Here is a 24,252-nt window from a genome sequence, read left to right as displayed (position 1 = left end):
AAAAAGACTTAAGACTTGGCTGTTCAAGCAAGCTTTCCCAGACACAAACTAATGTCTTCACCTTTTCTTTTTCGAAACAAGCAACTCATATCCATGTCTTTGTACATAGTTTAACCGTTACTAATCTATCCTTTCATTTCCTTCTTCTCCCAGTTCTTCTATCCTTGTTATTTGTAACTGCTCCTTCTTGCACAATAGTTCTAGTTTGATGTATTTATTGCACTCCTGTTTATATGTAAACCAGCATGATGTGATTTTCATGAATGCCGGTATATAAAAACCTTAAATAAATAAATAAATAAATAAAATAAATCATTTCTGCTCGCTGTGAACTGATTTTATTTTGGAAATCCAGTGAAATCCCAACTATGGAAAATGTTTTAGACAGACTTGAGAAAATGTGTTTCTTATATATTTATTATTTATTTAACAGCTTTTATATACCGTCATTAAGTGGGACCATCACAACGGTTTACATTTCATACACTGTGACATAACATAATAAATATTAATAATCAGATAATAAAATACATCAAATAATTACTCCAAAAATAAAACCTAATAAAATTATATAAAAATCAATAAGAGCATAAAACATCATTAATAATGTAAAATACACAATAAAAACTACAATCCTAATTAAAGAAGAAATAAACAACTACTCTAAGAATCTCCTTTCTCGGTGGGAAAAGCCTGTGTATATAGCCAGGTTTTCAAATGCTTCTTGACTTGCCTGAGATCATGTTGAAGTCTGAGTTTCAAGGGCATGGCATTCCAGATTTTTGACCCCACGAGTGAGATTGCGCTATCTCTTACCTGAGTTAGATGTGCTGTTTTTACTGATGGTATCGGTAATGGGCCTTTATTTGCAGATCTTAGATTCCTATGAGGTGTGTGAAAACGAATTGTTGTATTGAGCTAGTCTGCATGCTCGTCATATATTAATTTGTGGCGTGTACTGAGGATTTTATACTTTATTCGATATTCGATTGGAAGCCAATGTAATTCTGCTAATATTGGTGTGATGTGGTCCTTTTTTTCTGTTACTGGTTAATACCCTTGCTGCTGCATTCTGTAAAATTTGAAGTGGTCTAATTGTACAGGATGGTAAGCCAAGTAATCAGTACTTGCAAAAATTAAGGACTGTAAAATATTTCTAAAATCATCTTTACTTAATAATAGTTTAAGTCATTTTAATATCATTAATTTTCCATATCCTTCTCTTACTTTAAGTGCTATATGTTGTTTTAGATTCAGGAATCACACTCTACCCAAATTTTGCAAGATATGGGACCCTTTTTTCAAATGGAAAGCAGAGTTTGCATTTAGTGCATAATTATGTTCTGCAAGATACTGATATTTAAATAGTTAGGTACCCAGTTTGGGGAAAAGTAATGATCAAAGGATTTTTAAAGACTATAGTTTCTTGCCAATGGTAATCCATGTGCTCTATGGGGGGGGGGGGGGAGGGGGGGAATTGTTCAATTCGATAATGTTGCATGTGTATTATGTTTTGCATAATAATTTGCAATGGGTGTTTGTGAAAATAAAGGGCATGTTATGTTTTTGTATAGATGTGAACCCTGGGTCAAGATGAGAGATGTCTCCAGCCACAGGGAGGAGCCCTGTGGGTCTCACCGTCGATGGGTGTGGCCTCAGCGATGTAGGATACAGCTGTATGATAAACTTTATTAAGAAGGAAGGAAAAGCAACCCCGCAGAGCGGGGACTGCAACTAAGTACAGTTCTGAGCAATGGGTATGCCCAGGTTGATACCACAGATGTGAAAATCCGGTAGTGGCCTGCAGAGCAGGGTACGCCAGGAAGTTCCTTCAGTCGAGTAGATATACCTCAGAAGTGCAGATCCGGTAGTGGCCCGCAGAGCGGGGTACGCCAAGGATGACTGTACTGAAGAAGATGATGAACCAGTCTGAGGTGTAGGAACCCAGAAGTGGATCTTGTAATTGGTATGGCAATACCCTGTAGTGTAGGGTGTACTGGAACAACTTCTACTGAAGAGGAACGGTAGTGGCCTGAGGCACGGGGTACGCCGCAGAGAAGCTTCAGTAAGGCTGGTATCACTGAAGTCTGAAGAAGGTACTCATAGTGGTAGTTCCAGGAGAGTGACCTGAGAAGCGGGTTAGGTCATAGTCCAAGGCAGGAAGGCCCTCCGAGGAGCAGATAGCCAGGAACGCGGAAGGGCCCCGAGGAGCGGGTACCCAGAGCGTCCACACACCAAGAGCAAGTCTGGAACAGGAAGTCCAAGAATGGAGCGGATTCAGCAACGAGGAAACTCCTTGCTAACTCGTAGTAGCAGAGGGCCGGTCAGCGTAAGTACAGCAGCGAGTTGACGTCATGGGGAGGGGATGCCCCCAAGGTTCCCGCCATGATGTGCATAAAGGATGCCTTTGCACGCGTTCCTTAGGTGATTCCGGAAACAAGATGGCGGTCAGCAGTGCCCACGCCATCCCGGGGACGCCGGGGAGGTCAGCGTTTGTTAGCAGAGGCTGCCATTCTTCCTAGGAATGACGGTGCAGGGAAAAAAGATGTGAGCATGAGAGGTTGCAGCCGTCTGTGACCGACGGGCGTAACAGTACCTTTGCATTTGTCAAAGGTGGTGTCCAAGTTCCATCTTACCCAGGTAGTCTTCCTGCCTCGTTCATGAAGGCAGACTGTGTGGGCCACAAATAGATGGTGCAATTTTTTTATGTCAGGAGGGGTCCTTTGGTGCTACCTAAAATTAGCACCAATGACCTCTCTCTCCAAGTGTTCATTTACAATTTTACTTCTTTTTTTTTTTGGGGGGGGGGATCTAATTAGATTGTTGGTATAGAAGCTTGCAGGAAGAATATACGTTTTGATTTGGGCAAGAGTCTACTGATGTCTCTCTGATGTACCAGGATATATAGGGAAGAGAGATGCCAGATCAAAGGTTCACTCTACCTCCATTTGCTGGTTGGAAGGAACAAATCCCACATGGTCTTGACTGGTCTGTCAGGACTCAAGGAAAGGAAATTAGCAGGTAAGGCCTAATTTAATCTCATAGACTTTTCCTTAAGAACTTATCCAACCCTTTTTTGAGCCCCACTATGTTAGTTCCCTTGACCATGTCCTCTGGCAACAGATTCCATACCTTGATTATGCACAGAATGAAACAAATACTTCCTGCAATTTGTTTTAAATCTGCCTGTTGCTAATTTAATGGCATATCCCTTAGTCCTAGTATTGTTTGAAAGGGCAAATAACCATTCTTTATTTACTTGTTTCATCCCACTCATAATTTTCATGACATTTAATATGGACAAATGCAAACTGATGCACGTAGGGAAGAACAACACAAATTATAGCTATACAATGCAAGATTCCACATTGGGAATCACCACCTAGGAAAAGGATCTAGTCGTTGTTGAAATCCTCTGCTCAGTGTGCAGCAGCAGCCAAGAAAGCAAATAGAATGCTAGGAATTATTAGGAAAGGAATGGAGAATAAAACAGAGAATATCATAATGCCTCTGTATCACTCCATGATGAGACCTCATCTTGAGTTTGTGTGCAGTTCTGGTCACCACATCTCAAAAAAGATATGGTAGAATTTGAAAAAGTACAGAGAAGGGTAACCAAAGTTATAAAGGGTATGGAATGATTCCCCTATGAGGAAAAGTTAAAGAGGTTAGGTTTCTTCACCTTGGAGAAGAGATGGCTGAAATATGATAGAGTTCTATAAAATAATGAGTGGAGTAGAACAGGTAAATGCAAATCAGTTGTTTATTCTTTCAAAAAGTACAAAGACTAAAGGATATATAATGAAGTTACTGGGTAATACATTTAAGACAAATAGGGGAAAATATTTTTTTCCTCAACATATAATGAAACTCTGGAATTTATTGCCAGAAGATGCAAGTTCCTGGAAGAAAAGTCCATAAACCATTATTAAGGTGGACTTAGAGAAATCCACTGCTTGTCCCTGGTATAAGCAGCTTGGAATCTATCTACCACTTGCGATCCTGCTGAAAACAGGATACTGGGCTTGGTGGATCCTTGGTCTGACCCAGAATGGCAAATCTTATGTTTCCTGCCGGGTTTAGTGTGTTCAGATGTAAATGGGTATAACCCCCTCAGTCATTCTCCCAGGAGTAGGGAGGGAAAGCAGGAATATGTTGTGGTTCGGCCTGCGACAGCCGTGGGCAGTCCCCCACCTACCTCTAGCTGTACATGGCCAGCCAGGCCGCCGATGCCGCTTCCAAGCGCAGTCCGGAGGCAGTCGTATTGTCGGGGCCATCGCGGTCCTAGGACCACCGTCCAGCCCGATGCCGCCTTTCATCTTTGGGGCTGAAGCCGCCACTGCTGCTGCCTGCTCTTTCTTTGCGGCAGGGCTTCCGCCACTGATGCCTCTTCTCCTCGGGCTCTCCACATGGCAGGGACGCCACCAGCGTGTCAGTCTTCTTCCTGGCTTCCCCTTAGGCATGGGCACGTGCCTCAGCTCAACTTTTAAAGGGCCAGCGGTGGGAAAATCCCCGTGGTCCTCTGAGGTGACATCGACCTGTTCCTGCTTCAGCCCTATAAAAGGGCCCTGCTGCCATTCTTCAGTGCCTTCGGATTGGGTTTGCACCATGTCTTTGATCTGCTTTCCGTTCCAGGTCTTCCGTGGTCTCCTTTGCCTTCATAGATCTTCGTTCCATGTTCTTCGTGTTCCTGAACTTCGTCTCCTTGATGTCTGGTCTCGTCCCTCGTTGGATCTTCCTTGTCGCCTGTTTTCTGTTCCTGATGTTCCAAATGTCCTGATGTCCTGATGTCCCAAGTCCTGAGGTGCCATATTCCTTGTTCCTGATGTCTGATGTTCTTGTCTTGACTCCGTCCGTCTCATCTTCAGCTCTTGGTCCAGTTCCCAGGTCCCTCGTCTGTCCACCTCTCTTGGCGTGCCATGTCGTGGTCCATGACCAGCCCATGGGATGGCTGTGTAGGGCATCTCACGGTACAAGACCTTCTTCTTGTCTGCAGTGCAAGCCTCCAGGAGACTTCTGTTTTTAAAGCCTTGTTCCTGAGTATCTTGTTCCCGGTCTAAGGAGTCCCCTTGTGTCTGCTTCCATCCATGCCTAAGACTCTGCCAGAACCTGCTCCGCTTCAGCGTGGTCTGTGACCAGCCACAGACGGCTGTGTAGGGCGCACCCCGGTGCAGGCCTCTCCTGAATCTTTGTCAAGTTCCAGTCTCAAGTTCCACGTCTTCGCCTGGAGTCTGCTTTGCGTTCAGTGTGGTCTACGTCCAGCCATGGGCGGCTGTGTAGGGCGCACTGCGATGCAGTTCTCACCCAGTACTTTCGCCTGACTCTTGAATCCTTGCCTGAAACTTCCGAGCAACCTGAATCCTTGTCCGAGTCTTCTGAGTATCTTGAATCCTTGTCAGAGTCTCCTGAGTATCCTGAATCCTTATCTGAGTCCTCCAAGTCTTCTAACTATCCTGAGCCCTTGTTTGAGCATCCAAGTCTACGTCTGAGTCTCCTGAGTATCCAAGTCTTCGTCCAAGTCTTCATGTTCCTGCCCTCAGCCACCGTCTGGCCTTACGTACTCGTTGTTCCCTAGCGACGAGTCCGGAAGGGCTATCGAGTGGCTGGAGAAGTGGCGTTGCTGGATCTCATTGGTCTGGATAGGTCCAGCGGAGGCCTGAGCCTGCCTTGTTCCTGTTCCAGGATTATCCACACCTTGTCTTCCCTCCAGCCATAGGCATAGGCAACTGATGACAGGAGAATGCTGCCAGAAAATGCACGCAATCACTGCTGCCCAAGGTTGTTGCGCTCACAGGAACCGCTTTGCCCACCTGCAGCAGGCATGCCAAACGGCTGCCAAATATCCATCGCAGGGTAACAATTTATAGTGCTCAGCTTGTCTTTGTGCTGGAGCATCTTTTAGTCAGCGGACAACTTCCTATTTGGCAGATAATTAGAGAGTGAGAACATGAGAGTAATTAGAGAGTGAGAACTGTAGCCACAGAGGCATTCATGGAGCGGGATGCCAGTGGCCAGTGGCCAGTAGTTGGTGTTCCACCTTCACGGAGCGGAAGGATGGAGGGCTGCTATCTCCAAAAAAATAAATAAATAAACAAACAAACAAAAAATAAAAACAGGGGTGGGTAAGAGTATGGGGTAAGGGTGTGGCCTGCTTGTTACAGCGGTTGCTACCCCTAATTGAGCTGACGTTCACTTGGATGCAGATACGGCGCTGCTCTCTAAATTGGTGGTGGGATGGAGGGGAATTAGGGCTGGAGGGTACTGGAAGCCAATAGTAACAGGTGGGAGAGAAAAAAAGGGGAAAAAAATGGATAAAGTGCGTAGCTTGCTGGGCAGACTGGATGGGCCGTTTGGTCTTCTTCTGCCGTCATTTCTATGTTTCTATGTTTCTATGATGGGAATAATCACTCTGGGATTTCTTACTTTAATTTGGGTAAATTATAGCTCTCTTTTTATTTCCAGTCTGACTTCCCTCTCAGTGAAATGGCAAGTTATTTATTTTTCTTTCACTTTCTCAATCAAATACTTTTAAAATGGAGCAGCAGTCTATTCTAAACCCTTGCCCTGCCGAAGGACAATTAAAAATCCTTTCATTCCACACATTCATACCAAACGTTGTGAAGCTTTGGCAAAAATGTTTCTCAAGAGTGTCAGTACCAGTGCTGTCACATTAAAATGCCCGCTGACAGTCAATTCAGGCAATTTCTCCTCAAAACTGAGGAATTTTATCAGGTTCCATGCAGAGTAAACAACACAGATCCTGTCTCCGTCCGTTCTTCCAGCTGTCCCCAGGGGAGCTGGTCTCTGTTCTTGTTTTATTTTCTTTTTGCAGCCCCAAGGTTATCGCTTCAGGCCTGGATTTTAGGCATAAGGCAACATAGGTAAGTAACTGCCTAGGGCACCAAATTCTGAAGGTGCCAAATATCCGGGCTAAAGAGGATTCTGCTTCTGCTTGGCTTTAGGGCCATGTGCTAACATAGCATCGAAGGGGTGCTGCCGTAGCACCATGCCTATCGGTGCCCAAAACCTTACATCCAGCCATGTCTTGCATGTGCTTAGGCTGCTGCCTTCAACATACTCTGTTGCCTTGGTGATATTCAAATTATGCTTGGAGGGAAGAGAAAGTTGGGGGCTGAATCCCTGAGTCTCTGTGAAACTTTCCTATGGAGCTGTTTTGTCAGGACTCAGGAGCACCTCTCTGTTGCCCAGATTTAATTAAGGCCTCCTCTGGCCAAATAAATGCTCCCCAGTACATTTAAATAAGTGATGGGGGTTTGCCTAGGGCACCCCATCACTAAAGTTGCCCTTTTGTTTAAATTCTACGTCCCACGGCGGTGTTGGCAACCCACTTCCAGGTCTTGACCATGACCCCTGGCTGTTCGTTATGCCCTCCCATGCTTTTATTTTTGTTTTATTTCTTGCTCCCCCTAGAGCAGCGCCATGATCCAGTGCACTTCTGGTCATGACATCATCACCGTGCCAATGCCGAGCCCGACCTAGCTTTAATTCCTGTGACGGGAGCTTCCCCAGGGTTGCCAGTCATGCCCTCCAACCTCCCCAAGCCAGCCTGGGAAAAGCAGTGGCAGCGGCAAAGGCTTTCTCACTGCAGTGGGAAGAAAGCAACTTGCCCGCTAGCTGCTCCTAGGGCCGGTGGAAGCACTAGGCGAAGTAGGTCTGAGCCTAGGGCGCCGAGTATTAGGGGGTGCCGCAAGCAGTGGTATCCCGAGAGGAGCCAATACCCCCGGGCGCAGGGAGGCTCAAGGGGCTGCCGGTGGACCTCGTCCCACTGGCAGCTGAGCAGCGACACATAGCAGGCAGATTGGCAGGGCAGTGGTGGAGCTCACGTCACCACGGCCCGAAGAAAAAAGTCGCATTTAAACATGCAGGTGCTCCTCCTCCTTCCTGCCTGCACGGCCCCGGAAGAAAACAATGCCGGAGCCGCGCGGGCAGGAAGGAGGAGGAGAGAGACAGCATGTGACAGTTAGAGCCTGTGCTTGAGCAAGACAGCATGTGGGAGTGAGAGAGAGCCTGTGTGTGTGAGCGTCAGACAGCATGTGCCAGTGAGAGACTGTATGTATGAATGATTGTATGAGAGAGAGCATTTGACAGTGAGAGCCTGTGCTTAAGCAAGACAGCATGTGGGAGTGAGAGAGAGCCTGTGTGTGTGAGCGTCAGACAGCATGTGCCAGTGAGAGACTGTGTGTATGAATGATTGTATGAGAGAGAGCATGTGATAGTGAGAACCTTTGTGTGTGTGTGTGAGAGAGAGAAAGCATGTGAGAATGAGAACCTGACTGTGTGTTTGAGGGAAGAAGATGGAGAGAAAAGAAATAGAAAAAAAGACAATATAAAAGGAATTGGCAAAAAAATAAGAAAGGGAAGGTGGAAAAAAAAAGCCTGTGACCAACTGATTCCGGTTCCGATACACATCTCTAGTTATTACTGTTATGTTACAATGGGATTTCAGTATAGATATTGAGTGTCTTTTTTGTGGGGTTTTGTGTTAGTTCACAATGTGCCTGGCAGTGGAAGGTGTTTGTGCTGCTGTTACTGTGAGGTGACACCAGAATTTGAAAATAATTTTTAGTATGATGAGCTGTAAGGGAAACATCCAAGCTCCATTGTTTGGGGGAATTTCAGTGGATGCACAGAGTTAGAGAACTGGAAGTGCAGGATTTATATTGACATTCTGTCCCTTCCTATATATTCCAGACTTCACTCTCATAGCCATATAGAATTAGTTGAATGAGGCTATCAAATAATTTTATAGTAGTTTTACTAGAAGTGTGAAACCGTCCAGCTTTTTAAAATTACGCAGAAGACTCTTTGGACTTTTTTATTAACACTTTTTTTTTGTAACCAATTTTAAAGCAGGATCCATGCTATAGAGGTGGGTGTGATGAAGAAATATCATTTTGGCTCCCCCCCAAAAAAGATTCTTCTGTCTAGAGATGCCACTGATTTTCTGTGACCTTAAGCATTAGTACAAGAAGGATTAAGGGGTGATGCTGGAGAGGCACACAAATGCATTAGTCCCCGGGCGCCGGAGACCCTTGGTGCACCACTGGGTGCGAACCATATGGGGCCAAAAGCGGTGGCAAAGAGGAGTGGAGATTTGCTGTGCCACAAGCAGTGCCCAACCTACTCGAGACCCAGAAAACCACACAGTCGGTGGACATCATCAAGAATGATGTAGGAGTCGAGGCCGAGACCGGGGGAGGGCGCAAAGGAGAAGGTTCGCCTAGAGTGCCTAATCCCCTTGCACCGGCCCTGGTCCCAGCATACGCAGGATCCCTCCTGCTCCGCGGGCCTTCTAGCCTTTTTGGCTGTCCGGGGCTTCCTAGGCAAGGGTATCTTTGCCACTAGCTCCTTCCTGGTTAAATAAGCCTTATGAAGGAGAAGCACAAACCCTGTGGAAAAAGCCCCCGGGTCCGAGGAGGAAGATTCTTGATCAGCTTCTTCACGAGACGCTTCCTGTCCCCTGCTACCAGCAGGGTCCTTTCCCACAAGCAAAAGTGTGGGGGGAGTATCCCAGGGCTCAGATATGGGCAGCCTGCACTTCAGCATTTGTAGCCAAAATGGCCCTGACCCCCCTGGAGCCGTCCCAGCCGCTTGCACCTTCGTGCTATTCCCCGGGGGTCGAAACAAGGTCCCGGTCCCCCCAAGGCACATTCGCTGCAAAACGAGGCCGCATCAAGGCGAGCTTGCCTCAAACTGCAGCCACGGCAAAGACCCAAGACCCCTGGCTATCTACTTCCCCTGTCAAGAAGGGCCGAGTATGGACAGGGATTACCAAGTCCCTGCTCCACCCGAGGGATAGCCCAGGAAGGAACCTAACACCTCGGGGAGCCAAACTCTCGTCTTATCTTTTTTTTTTTTAAACAATTCCAGACTGCAGGTTTGCACCTCTACCATCTGCTGGAGACAGAGAAATACAGGTCAATACTGAAGGACTGCAGGTGGCAGTCTCATTTATGTAGCAGTGCCTCAAATTTTTGTTCTCTGCCTCCATCTGCTGGTAGGGTTGGATAAACCCTCTCGTCTGGACTGATCTGGGGTACAAACAGGAACCTATTTCCTTAAAAGATGAAATGAAATGCCTAATGTCTCTTTTGCCCTGTATGTTTGTCTTGATTATATTGTAAGCTCTACTGAGTAGGGACTGTCTCTTATAGGTTTTGGTAGAGTGCTATGTACATCGAGTAGCACTATGGAAATGATAATTATTAGTAGTATCTGGTTTGTACCTTTAGGAATCACTGTCCCATGTGTCCGTGTCATCACTAAGAACATAGGAAATTGCCATACTGGTTCAGACCAGAATCCTGTTTCCAACAGTGACCAAACCCAGCATTCCTGTTTCCCAAAGTACCCAAACACTAAGTAGATCCCATGCTACTGATACCAGGATTAGAGAGGCTATTCCCTAAGTCAGCTTGATTAATAGTAATTGATAGACTTATCCAAACCTTTTTTAAACCCAGCTACACTAACTGCACTAACCACATCCTCTGGCAACAAATTCCAGAGCTTAAGTTGAGTGAAAAAGAACTTTCTCTGATTAGTCTTAATGTGCTACTTGCTAACTTCATGGTATGCCCCCTAGTCCTTCTATTAATCGAAAGTATAAATAACCGATTCACATCTACTCGTTCAAGACCTCTCATGATTTTAAAGACCTCTATCATATCCCCCCTCAGCCGTCTCTTCTCCAAGCTGAACAGCTCTAACCTCTTCAGCCTTTCCTCATAGGGGAGCTGTTCCATCCCCTTTTTCATGTTGATCACCCTTCTCTGTACCTTCTCCAGTGCAACTATACCTTTTTTGAGATGCCGGGACCAGAATTGTACACAGTACTCAAGGTGCGGTCTCACCATGGAGTGATACAGATGCATTATTACATGTTCTGTTTTATTCACCATTCCCTTCCTAATAATTCCTAATATTCTGTGTGCTCTTTTGACTGCCGCAGCACACTGAGCCGACGATTTCAATATATTACCCACTATGATGCCTAGATCTTTTTCCTGCATGGTAACTCTGAATATGGAACCTAACATCTGTAACTACAGGAATGTTTATTTTCCATTAAATTTCATCTTCCATTTGGATGCCCAATCTTCCAGTCTCACAAGGTCCTCCTGTAATGTATCACAATCCACTTGTGATTTAACCACTCTGAATAATTTAGTATCATCTGCAGATTTGATAACCTCACTCATCGTATTCATTTCCAGATCATTTATAAATATATTGAAAAGCACCGGTCCAATTACAGATCCCTGATGCACTCCACTATTTACCCTTTTCCTTTTTTTTTCAAAATAATTTTTATTGGAAGGAAACATGACCAGGCAGTGAATTCTGCACTCAGCAGGTACAACCAATATACTGAACATCCAATACAACACAAGTTGTTTAAACAAATTAACAACAACATACCAGTTCCCCTCATACTAATATTTGCACCTCACTTTGCCTCATGCACAACACACGCCATTCACACCACCACACACTACCCTTCCCTCCCCTTCCCTTCCCCCCTCCACCCCCTAAGCCCCCTCCCCCTACTGAGACCCTGGGTTGCACCATTCAGGCTCATAGCCTCCTGCCCGCAGCCCTTCTTGAACAGCTGTCGGCTTCAGAAGAACACAAGCCTGCCAGCAGGCCCGGTACAGTTTATCTGACTTCCGCCTGCCCAGTACAAAGTCCAAACTTTCCAGTTGGGGAAACGAGGCCATTTGCTTAAACCAGGTCAGCACTGATGGGAACCCGTCCGGGGCTGCCCAGTTGTTTACCCTTTTCCATTGAGAAAATTAACCATTTAATCCTACTCTCTGTTTCCTGTTTTTTAACCAGTTTGTAATCCACGAAAAGACATCGCCTCCTGTCTCATGACTTTTTAGTTTTCTTAGAAGCCTTTCATGAGGGACTTCGTAAAATGCCTTCTGAAAATCCAAATACACTACATCTACTGGTAACCTTTATCCACATGTTTATTAACCCCTTCAAAAAAAAGATTTGTGAGGCAAGACTTCCCTTGGGTAAAGCCATGCTGACTTTGTTCCATTAAACCATGTCTTTCTATATGTTCTGTGATTTTGATCTTTAGAACACTTTCCACTATTTTTCCTGGCACTGAAGTCAGGCTCACTAGTCTATAATTTCCTGGATCGCCCACGGAGCCCTTTTTAAATATTGGGGTTACATTAGCCACCCTCCAGTCTTTAGGTACAATGGATGGTTTTAATGATAGATTACAAATTTTACCTAATAGATTTGAAATTTCATTTTTGAGTTCCTAGACAACCCTGGGGTGTATACCATCCAGTCCAGGTGATTTACTACTCTTCAGTTTGTCAATCAGGCCTACTTCATCTTCTAGGTTCACCGTGATTTGGTTCAGTTCATCTGACTCATCACCCTTGAAAACCATCTCTGGAACTGGTATCTCCCCAGCATCATCATTAGTAAACACAGAAGCAAAGAATTCATTTAGTCTTTCTGCAATGGCCTTAACTTCACTAAGAGCCCCTTTAACTCCTCAGTCATCCAACCGACTCCCTTATAAGTTTCTTGCTTCGGATGTATTTTAAAAACTTTTTATTATGACTTTTTGCCTCTACAGCCAACGTCATTTCAAATTCTCTCTTAGCCTACCTTATCAGTGTTTTACACTTAACTTAACAATGCTTATGCTTTTTCCTATTATCTTCAGATGGATCCTTCTTCCAATTTTTGAAGGATTTTTTTTTTTGTCTATAATAGCCTCTTTCAGCTCACCTTTTAACCATGCTGGTAATTGTTTTGCCTTTGTTCCACCTTTTTTAATGCATGGAAGACATCTGGACTGCGCATCTAAGATTGTATTGTTATAACTCTTTATTTATATTTTTCCAAATAAACAGAGAAGAGTACCTAGAAGGATTAACTTATATTGCAGTAGGTACATGGCAAAAGAGAGTAAATAGGGGAGCAAATGATTGAGGGACAATAGAAGTGGAAATAAAAAAATAACCCGAAGTGGCACCACAAATTAGCTTAAGTATCATTCAAATAATCAAGATATGGCTCCCAAGTACTGGTAAATTTAGCATGCTCACCCTTAAGACTGTACCGTAGCTGTTCCAGGTCAGCAATAACCTGTATTTGTGAGCACCAGTAAGGCATACTAGGTGTGACTTTTTATGAATGAGAGTGATCGTAGCATCAGCCATAGTGCCCAGGGAATGCCCCCCACCACCAGTAGGGAATCCATCAGGGCCAAGACATTTACCCTCCGTAACAACTTGATAGCTGCCTGAATTTCAAGCAGAGAAATTGGGGCCGCCCTAAGATTGTATTTTACCTTTCAGTTTTTTTCTATTTTGCTCATTTATCAATGTTTCCCTTTTGAAAATTTAGGGGTAGATTTTTAAAAACGGCGCGTTCGCGTACTTTTGTTCACGCGTTCCAGGCACAAACAAAAGTACGCTGGATTTTAGTAGATATGCGCGTAGCCGCGCATATCTTCTAAAATCCAGGATCGGCGCGCGCAAGGCTGCCGATTTTGGGCAGCCGGCGTGCGCCGAGCCATGCAGCCTGCCTCCGTTCCCTCCGAGGCCGCTCCGAAATCGGAGCGGCCTCAGAGGGAACTTTCTTTTGCCCTCCCCTCACCTTCCCCTCCCTTCCTCTACCTAACCCACCCCCTCGGCCCTATCTAAACCCCCCCCCTACCTTTATCCGTGGATTTACGCCTCCCGGAGGGAGACGTAAATCCACGCGCGCCAGCGGGCTACTGGCGCGCCGAGACGCGATCTGGGGGCGGTTCTGGGGGGCACGGCCACGCCCCCGAACCGCCCCCAAAACCACGCCCCCAGGCCCACCCCCGAAACGCCACGTCCCGCCCCCAAAATGCCGCGCCGATCGGCCCCCCACCCCCCGACACGCCCCCGACACCCCCCCGACTGAAAACCCCGGGACTTACGCGAGTCCCGGGGATCTGCGCGCGCTGGCAGCCTATCGAAAATAGGCGCGCCGGCGCGCAAGGCCCTGCTCACATAAATCTGGGCGGATTTACGCGAGCAGGGCTTTTAAAATCCGCCCCTTAGTGTTAGAGCTGTAGATTTACATATTGTCTCCTTTCAGTCATTAGTTCAAATTTTATCACGTTATGATCCCCATTGCCAAGGGCCCCACCACTGTTACCTCTCTCACCAAATCTTGCGTTCTACTAAGAATTAAATCTAAAATTGCTCCCTCTATGGTTGGTTCCTGAACCAATTGCTCCATGAAGCAGTTGTTTATTCCATCCAGGAACTTTGTCTCTAGCAAGTATTGATGTTACATTTACCCAGTCAATATTGGGGTAATTGAAATCTAAAAGAAGAAGAAGCATGAACCTTGCACATTCGCAAGTGACACAAAACGCTGGTGCAGGATAAGTCTTAAACCACCAATTTAGGTGTATTTTAATAGTAATTCCAGATAATACAGTATAGTATTGTTTCTGTTGGCAACTCCATAAACTCAAATAAGAAGATTTTAAACAGGTCCCCCGACACGGTCCCGTGTTTCGCTGGGCTGCATCGGGGGGGACCCAGGGTATATTCAAATCTAAAGAGTAAAAGCAAAGTTAAGTCAGAATGATGGTAACAGTGGCTACATAGTAGAACCTATTCAAACATGTACATACCTCTGACGTCATACCCGGAGTGCGCAGGCTCTCACAGATGTGGGATATTTAAACATGAGAAAAAGGCGCGAACGCGGCAACTCTCGCGGGAGCTGTCAAAACCCTCCAAATCTCGGCAGATCCGTCCCTGCAGTGGCCATAAACAGACCTCAATAGAAGAGATTCCACTCAATTTCTTTATTAAGACCATGGGGGGCCACCGTGTTAAGCATAAAGATCCATTTCTGCTCCCTGCGACCGAGGATCGAGGGGTAGTCCCCGCCCCGGGTAGGGCGGCCCACCACCTCGATAACCGTGAAGCAGAGCTCAGAAATGGAATGGCCACATTCTGTCCAGTGGGTGACTAAGGGCTCATCTACTCTATGTAGACGAATGTTAGAACAATGTTCTATCATGCGAGTTTTTAACATACGCGTAGTTTTTCCCACATAGAGTAGAGGGCAAGGACATTTCACAGCATATACCACGCCTTTGGTGAGGCAATCTGATGTTGCCCGTAATTGAAACAGGCGCCCTGTAGTGGGGATGATGTTCTTTCCGCGTGACTGCACATAGTGCAGTGGCCACAAGGGCCGTGTGTACCCTGGCTGTATACTGAGTCAGCAGGTGAAGATGAATGAACCAATCGATCACGTAGATTTTTGCCGCGTTTAAAAGTAAAGCGCAGCGGACTGTGTAAAAGATCAGTGAGTGCGAGAGCTGCCCAGTGTCGTCTTATCATCGAGGAGATGGCTCCCCCCACAGTTGAGAAAGGTAATATACAATTGTTAGTCTCATCCTCTGAGTGCACGACTGGTAAAAATAGCCAATCTCTGTGAGTGTACAATGCCCTTTTGAAGGCTCTTTTAACCACTCTATAGGGATAGCCGCGCTCCAGGAACCGGTTCACCATAATTTGTGCTTGCATTAAAAATTCTAAACGGGAGGAGCACAAGCGGCGCAAGCGTAAAAACTGTCCTGTGGGGATATTGTCTCGTAATGCGTGGGGATGGCAGCTCTGATACTGCAAGAGTGTATTGCGATCAGTTTCCTTACAGTAAAGCGTGGTTTCAAACCTGCCATCCCCCGCTATGATCATAATGTCCAAAAATGCTATTGCCCGAGGGTGAATACAAGGGAGCAGAAATGGATCTTTATGCTTAACACGGTGGCCCCCCATGGTCTTAATAAAGAAATTGAGTGGAATCTCTTCTATTGAGGTCTGTTTATGGCCACTGCAGGGACGGATCTGCCGAGATTTGGAGGGTTTTGACAGCTCCCGCGAGAGTTGCCGCGTTCGCGCCTTTTTCTCATGTTTAAATATCCCACATCTGTGAGAGCCTGCGCGCTCCGGGTATGACGTCAGAGGTATGTACATGTTTGAATAGGTTCTACTATGTAGCCACTGTTACCATCATTCTGACTTAACTTTGCTTTTACTCTTTAGATTTGAATATACCCTGGGTCCCCCCCGATGCAGCCCAGCGAAACACGGGACCGTGTCGGGGGACCTGTTTAAAATCTTCTTATTTGAGTTTATGGAGTTGCCAACAGAAACAATACTATACTGTATTATCTGGAATTACTATTAAAATACACCTAAATTGGTGGTTTAAGACTTATCCTGCACCAGCGTTTTGTGGTAATTGAAATCTCCCATTACTGCACTGCCAAATTGGTTAGTTTCCCTGATTTCTCTTAGCATTTCATCATCTGACCATTTTGGCCAGGTGGACGGTAGTATACTCCTATCACTATACTCTTACCCAACACACATGCGATTTCAACCCATATAGATTCTACTGAGCATTTAGTCTCTTGTATGATCTTTATACTGTTGGACTCAATAGCCTCCTGGACATAAAGTGCCACACCCTCCAAGTCGATCCTCCCTATCATTGCGATATAATTTGTATCCTGATATAGCACTGTCCACTGGTCCAGTTGGTTATCCTCCTTCCTCCAAATCTCTGTGATGCCAATTATGTCTATCTCATCATTCACCGCTATACACTCTAACTCTCCCATCTTACTTCTTAGATTTCTGGCAATGGCATACAGACATTTCAAAGTGTGTTTTTTGCTTGTATTAACAACCTGCTTTCAGTTGATAGGGATAATTTGGATTCTTTACTTACAGGCACATGGACTACGTTTGCTTTTATTGGAACCTCTCTGTTGGGATGCCCTAACTCTCCTATTTCAATAGTATCCCTCAAAGATACGGTCCTCCATTTAAAAGCTGCTCTATCTCCAGCAGCCTGATTTCATTCTGGTTTCCCAGTTTCTTACAAAACTGAATCCCTGCTCCCTGCATCATCGTCTCATCCATGAATTGAGACCCCAGAGCTCTGCCTGCCTCTGAGGACCTGCACCTGGAATGGGCAGTATTTCAGAGAATGCCACCCTGGAGGCTCCAGATTTCAGCTTTCTACCTGAAATCCTAAATTTGGCTTCCAGAACCTCTCTTCCACATTTTCCTATGTCGTTGGTGCCCATATGTACCACGGCAGCCAGCTCCTTCCCAGCACTGTCTATAATCCTATCTGGGTGACACGTGAGGTGTGCCACCTTCGCACCAGGCAGGCAAGTTACCAGGCAGTCCTCATGTCCACCAGCCACCCAGCTATCTACATTTATGATGGCCGGCCTAGCCCTTCCCTCCTGGGAAGTAGCCCTAGGAGTCTTGTCCTCTCGCACTGAGGACAACGCATCACCTGGAGAGCAGGTCCTTGCTTCAGGATCACTTCCTGCTACACCAAGATGATGTTCTCCAACTGTGAGACTTTTCTTATCCAAGGCAGCACCGGGTGACGTGTGAGGTGTGCTACCTTCGCACCAGGCAGGCAATTTACCAGGCAGTCCTTCCGTCCACCAGCCACCCAACTATCTACATTTATGATGGCCGACCTAACCCTTCCCCCCGGTATTGTAGAGGTTACATGGGGTAAATCAATCAGGAGCCTGAGTTTTTTTTTTTAATTTAATTTTATTTATATTCCAACTTTCAGCACTTCAAAGTGGATGACATTCAGGTACTGTAGTTATTTCTCTATTCATAGTGGGCTGACAATCTGACCCTGAGGCCACAAGGAGTGGTGACAGTGGGATTTAAACCCTGGCTTCCAGCCCACTGCTCTAACCTCTAGTTTTTTACAGCCAGCGAGCAGAGGTGTTTCAGGGATGGAGCTGAGGCAGAGCTGGAGTGGCAGAGTCAGCAGAATTTCAAATGTCTCTCCGGTACAGCACAAAGGTCGAGCCACGCACTTGGAAAATTATTCTTGGTGATGAGCAGGAGTTGGTTTTCTTTTCTTTTTTATTTATGCCATTTTAAAACATTTTCACAAGAGTTACATCTAGATTGACAACAGTAAGTTTACATAGAAAGATCCAATAATTAAGAGATCAGGATTCAATATTAAATTCTCTTCTTACATTATAGTCCACAATAAAGGATCCAATACTCATAAGATTTCTTATAATAGTTATATACTTAAAATAATTAAGTGTTATCACAATTCCAAATGCACTATTATTAAATTTAATTGGGATATTCACTATTTTAAGGTCGCAGTAGAGTTCATTTCTTTATTCAATTTACTATTACTTTATCCTTTAAGAATTCAATCAATTGAAGATAGGAAAAAAAACAAAACAAAAGAATTACCCTTGTAACTGATAAGACACTTACAAGGGTGTTTTAGAAAGAAGGTAGCTCCTATTTGGAGCACCTTAGCTTTCAACAATAAAAACTGTCTCCTCCTTTTCTGAGTTGATTTAGAAAAATCTGGGTATACTCTTACACTCATAGTTAGAAATTTTTCCTTGCTATGTTTGATGGGATGGAGCTGAGGCAGAGCTGGAGGGGCGGAGTCAGCAGAATTTCAAATGTCTCTTCGGTACAGCACAAAAGTCGAGCCACGCACTTGGAAAATTATTCTTGGTGATGAGCAGGAGTTTTAATTGTTATTTGCCTGGTATAATGAGAGAATGTTTTTTTTTATTCAGATGATCTTCAGACGGTCAGCAGGCAGCAGAATAAGAGCGCAGTATTCCACTGGCACCAGGAGCTGGAGCTGAGGGGATGAGTCCCAGGACCGATGTCTTCACCCTGCTGCTAAGGTTCTGAGAGAGAGAGACTGTAACACTGAGAGAGAGATGCTCGTTTCAGCAGACATTGCACTGCTGCTGAGGATCTGTTAGAGTGATAGAACGGGCTGAGAGGAATGACAGTTGGAATTAGAAGAAAGAGAGAGAGAGACCTGTTTCAGCTGGGAAGTACAGCTGTGGGGTGACAGGAAAAGGTTGCACAGGGCCCTCATATCTGACTAGGAAGGAAGCAGCATTTCACTCTGCAGACAAACTGTTAAGTACCAGCAGTTACTGTTCCTTTTCTTTCCTCTTTGCTGTTTCCAGTTTTTGAAGCCTTTTGAGTTAACTATAAAATATTTTCTTATATATAATAACAAACATTCATTTATTAGCACTGTTTCTGTGAATGATTAGTGACCGGTGAGTTAGTGCTGGGTATCAGCAGGGTCCTGCACCAAGTCTCACACAGTTCTTTCAGGTTTTTGTGTCAGGTAGAGCTGGAGTAACCAACCCACATCTGAATCAATGAGGAGGTGTTCTGACCACAGATTGTGCCAATAAATAAATATTTGACTGCTATTTAGTGATTCCTCAATTGTTTTGTTTTTTTTTTCAAAATAATTGTTATTAGCAGGAATGGCAGAGACAATCAACACCAAGAAAACTTGTAAAACACAGTGCAGAAGCACCAAAATACAACAATGCAGACAGTGTAGACCTAACAAAACGCAACTCACTGCTCATCCCAGTTTTCTTTTCGCCCCCCCCCCCCAGATCCCCTTCCCAAAGCCCAATCTCCACACCCCAAACCCCACACATCCCTCCAACATTCATACCTAACTACCCCCCCTCCCTTTTCCCTTCACTTTACAAGACCAATCTAGGGTATAACCATTACGGCACAGTTCCTCCTGCAACGATTTAGGAAAAGTAGCAAAACAAATATCCCAACAGGCACAGTACACTGGGTCGGGCCGCCTCTTGCCCGCTAAAAAGTCCAGTCGTTCCATTTGGGCGAGAGAGGCCATTCTCCCAAACCAGGCGGCTATTGTAGGTGCAAGCTGTGGCTCTATCCAACCAGCCAGGATAGTGCGACAAGCCATCAAAACAGCCACCCGCTCAAATCGGGCCTTAGCACAGCTGCCTGGCAAGTTTCGAGGAGACATACTCGAAAGTAACATCCTGGCCGTGAGCCGCAGAGACCCAGCTATGCATTTCCCTACCACCTCCAGCACTTCGTGCCAAAAGGGTTGGAGTAATGGGCAAGTAATCAGTCTATGCACCAAGGTACCATCAGCAGTCCCACATTTAATACAGGTAGGTGAAGTAGCCAACTTCATCTTGAACCACCGAACATCATCATAATAAAGAGAATGAAGAAGTTTAAACTGGAGCTCCCGAAGACTGAGATCAGGTAGCAGTCTGTATATGTCACGGCACCAGCTAGACATTTGTCGCTCGGCAATGGGAGAGTCCAAAACTGCAGACCACCGAGCAGCCATACGGTGAACAGGAGCAGCATCCCCAAGCGTCTGTCCCAGTCTCTTCCAACCAGTGATGGTGTTCCGGAGATACGCAGTATCAAAAATGGTGTTGGCGAACCGTATTTCAGCGTCAAGCTCCATACGTGTCCAAGCAAAGGCAGTCAGATAGTGGCGAGCCTGGAGAAAGGCAAAAAATTGCTTGGCAGGCAAGTGGAAAGTCCGTACCATCGTAGCAAAGTCCAACATTGTACCTGAAACAGGATCATACATATGAAAGGCAAACAACACCCCTTGCTCTGCCCATTGACGAAAGACAGAACCGCAATCACGCCCCGGGAGAAATTCCACATTATTCAAAAAGGGGAGTAGTAGAGATCGCCCGCCCGATAATTTATGCTTTCTCCGCATCCATCTCCACGCTTTGATGCAGGGGGTTAGAAGAACCGTAGGGTAAGATGCCACCCGCCGCTGATCCACCCTCATTTGAATGAGGTTCAGCAGGGACCCGGGGGTGGACATACGTCCCAGCATCCCCGCATCGCAGTAACGGTAGGACCCCGTTAACCATTCCCCCACAAACCTCATTTGACAGGCCACATTGTAAAGCCGGAAGTCTGGCAAATTCAGCCCCCCACACTCCCGCGGATATTCCATAGCCACATATGCTAAGCGTGCGCGCTTCCCACGCCATAAAAACGTTTGGATGGCAGAGCGCAGGCGGCGCACCTCAGCTACTGTCAGCCAGCAAGGGAGCATATGTAAAAAATACAAAAGCTTTGGCATCAACACCATTTTTACCAGTGCGCCCCTGCCAAAAAATGAGAGGGGCAACATTTTCCACATCCCCAACTGAGCCTGGAATTTGGCAATGCAGGGGGCTATATTTAAGGAGTGCAGCTGCCGTAAGTCCCTCGGGATCACAACTCCCAAATATTTTAGTTTGCCGGCAGCCCAACGAAAGGGAAACACCCCGTCCCACGTAACTGGAAGATTCTCGTGTAATGACAGGGCTTTCGATTTATCATAATTAATTTTGAGACCAGCAACCAATTGGAACCGATCAAATAGGTGAATGATGGCTGGTACACTGGTACGCGGTTTCCCCACAAATAATAAAAGGTCATCGGCAAACATGGCCAGCTTCAAGGAGTGCCCATCCAGACTGATACCGCTAATGTCTTTGGCACGCCTTATACAAATGGCCAAGGGCTCCAGTGCCATAATAAATAGCACAGGAGATAGGGGGCACCCCTGTCGCACCCCCCTGGAGATCGGAAAAGCCGCCGTGGGCAGGCCATTAAGTAAGATAGTGGCGCTAGGGCGCTGGTATAATACCTGTAGCCATTTTAGGTATGCCCCGGAGAAACCATATTTTTGCAACACCCAGAACAGATATTCCCAGGAAAGCGAATCAAACGCTTTCTCCGCGTCAAGGCTCAGGATCAAGGCTTCAGCCCCATCTGGATAACTTAACGCGCCTATCAAGCGCCGCACATTCCGTACCCCCTGTCGACCCTGGATAAACCCAGTTTGGTCCTCATGAATGATACTGGGCAGGACGGTAGACACCCTGGCAGCTAAAACAGAAGCCAATATTTTAACATCTACGTTGAGCAGCGAAATTGGGCGATAAGAGCCCACCTCCGCCGGGTCTTTCCCGGGCTTAGGGAGCACTACAATAACTGATTGATTGGAGGCTGGCGTTATGTGACCAGTATGTAGTAAATCAGCATAATAAGCTTGCACAGGCTCCAGCACCCCAAAACTAAGAATTTTATAGTACTCAGACCCCAGCCCATCAAGGCCCGCCGCTTTACCCAATTTAAGCTGTTTGATTACCGCATAGATTTCTTGGGTAGTTATTGGGCTATTCAACATCTCTAAATGGTCTAAGGTTAATTGCGGCCAAGGTAAATCTGCAAACAACTGAGCAGCAAGGCCCGTATCCATGGGCTTCGAGGCATAAAGGGTCGTGTAATATTCTAAAAACCGGTTTGCTATTTCCTGGGGAGTAGTGTGGTGCACCCCTTTGCTATGATTCCTCAATTGTTATATTTATTGTTTTGTCTTTTCTGGGTCCCTTTTCTAAGGCCTAAGCACCTCCCAGAGGAGGACCTAGTTTAGGGTAGTGAGTGGACTAAACCATTTGCTATGGCTCACTGGAGTAACTATAGAGGGCAGACAGTTCCCTGTGATCTGAGGGACTTCTCATCTCTGAGAAATCACTGATTAGCACTGTGAAATCCCTGAATACCAACAAAATGTTTCTTCATTTATATTTATAAACTAATAAGTCCATGCAGCAGTGCTGAGAGCAGGAAGTTAGCTGGACTTACCCAGGTACGAGTTCCCGCTGGATAGACCCAAAGACAGTGGAGTAAGTTTATCTAGCTAACTTCAGGGCTGCTACCCAACTAAACATAAGCCCCACACCCGGTCATCTCTTTTTATCCAGGTAAGTTAACCATTCATTGGCCCACAATTTTGACACTTTGCAGTTTGTCCAGCTAAATTCCAAACTCAGCCGGACAAATCCGCTGACCGAGGACCTTTAAAAGTATTACAGGGCACAAAGCGATGTTTGCAAAGGCTCCTTACCGTTTTTTTTTCTTCGTAGCGCATGCACTGCAATCAGACCAAACACACACGGGATGTCAAGGAGAAGGGAAAGGAAAAGGGGAAAGGGAAAGCATAAACAAGACAGAGAAAGGGGGGGAAAAGTAGAGAACAGCAAAGGCAGGTGGGCAGAGAGGAAGGAGAAGAGAGATATAGATAAGGGAGGCATGGGCTGGGGAGAGGAGGGAGAGCAGAGGGAGCATTGGAAGGAGGGGTGGGAGAAGTTGATACAATAACAGGAAGGAGCACAAGAGAAAAAGATGGAAGGGGAGAACAGGAGATAAGGCTGGGAGATTGATGGGAGAGGGAAGAGGGGAGATAGGGAGGGGGAGGCATGATGTAGGGGAGAGGAGGGAGAGCAGAGGGAGAGCAGAGGGAGCAGTGGAAAGAGGGGTGGGAGTAGTTGCACCGGTGCTGACGTTTGCAGGACAAGCGGAACCGGAAAGAGAAAGAAAGGAGATATGTGAGCATTTCCTGATGTCCTACTTTCCATCTGAGGTACAGGCATTGATCTTGGTTATCACAAAGTTAAATGTGCCCATTTCTGTATACAAAGGGGTAAGTTTTCAGAAGAGCTGCTGAGTGACCACAAGAGTTGATTACGTTTATTAGATAAATTTTCAATCACAGCATGGCAGCTGGAAATGTTCCCAAATTTAGCTTAGCCGGTTCAGCACTGAGAAGCCTCCTGAAAACTTACCCTGAGCAGCTCCAGAGGATCTAACCTCACTGAAGGGCCTGTCCCTTAATCTAAAAAAAATACCCACCTCTACCCTGACTCCCAATCGCGCGGTCATTTTTGATGCAGGCTTGTCTTCGTCTGTTAAAGAAAGGTTCAGACTTTAAAATGTGTAAGGCTGAATGCACATTACCATTATATACAGGGAGGACAATAATGAAAGCCATTTCTGGGGGTAAAGCGCTCTTTTATCCACAGAAATAGGCTGTTTCATTACTATTCATCCTCTACAAAAGAAAAAGTAGGAGCATATAACAAGGCATATTTCTGGTTTGGAGTTTGGACACGGGGAAAACTATATGCTACCCAGCTAAACATAAGCCCCACACCCGGTCATCTCTTTTTATCCAGGTAAGTTAACCATTCATTGGCCCACAATTTTAACACTTTGCGGTTTGTCCAGCTAAATTCCAAACTCAGCCGGACAAATCCGCTGACCGAGGACCTTTAAAAGTATTACAGGGCACAAAGCGATGTTTGCAAAGGCTCCTTACCGGGTTTTTTTCTTCGTAGCGCATGCACTGCAATCAGACCAAACACACACGGGATGTCAAGGAGAAGTAAGGGAAAGGAAAAGGGGAAAGGAGAAGCATAAACAAGACAGAGAAAGGGGAGGAAAAGTAGAGAACAGCAAAGGCAGGTGGGCAGAGAGGAAAGAGAAGGGAGAT

The 24,252-nt window shown here is 45.8% G+C and overlaps 1 protein-coding gene and 1 long non-coding RNA gene across 2 annotated transcripts; both read right to left on the bottom strand.

Moving 5' to 3' along the window:
- Positions 1 to 19,581: 19,581 nt before the first annotated feature.
- On the bottom strand, positions 19,582 to 23,020 carry LOC115088567. Its single transcript, XM_029596825.1, has 2 exons — positions 22,828 to 23,020; positions 19,582 to 20,406 (listed from the first exon to the last, which is right to left on the bottom strand). Exons 1-2 carry the CDS (start codon positions 22,849 to 22,851, stop codon positions 19,582 to 19,584), a joined length of 849 nt encoding a protein of 282 aa, XP_029452685.1. The 5' UTR covers positions 22,852 to 23,020.
- Positions 23,021 to 23,153: 133 nt separating this feature from the next.
- LOC115087575 lies at positions 23,154 to 24,177 on the bottom strand. The gene is made up of 3 exons (XR_003855542.1): positions 24,079 to 24,177; positions 23,613 to 23,665; positions 23,154 to 23,259 (listed from the first exon to the last, which is right to left on the bottom strand). It is a non-coding gene; the product is annotated as an uncharacterized LOC115087575 (long non-coding RNA).
- Positions 24,178 to 24,252: the final 75 nt, after the last annotated feature.

This window comes from Rhinatrema bivittatum, chromosome 3, assembly GCF_901001135.1.
Source record: "Rhinatrema bivittatum chromosome 3, aRhiBiv1.1, whole genome shotgun sequence".
NCBI lineage: Eukaryota > Metazoa > Chordata > Amphibia > Gymnophiona > Rhinatrematidae > Rhinatrema > Rhinatrema bivittatum.
The sequence above is the reverse complement of the archived record's forward strand: the minus strand, read 5'-3'. Positions and strand labels throughout refer to the sequence as shown.

What these genes read in the sequence shown, in the direction of transcription:
- LOC115088567 (XM_029596825.1), bottom strand. Translation starts at nt 22,851, where the DNA reads ATGCGCTACGAAGAAAAAAAAACG. An exon ending in GCTACGAAGAAAAAAAAACG is followed by an intron (nt 20,407 to 22,827) that starts GTAAGGAGCCTT and finishes GCCTTTCTCCAG; the next exon opens with GCTCGCCACTATCTGACTGC.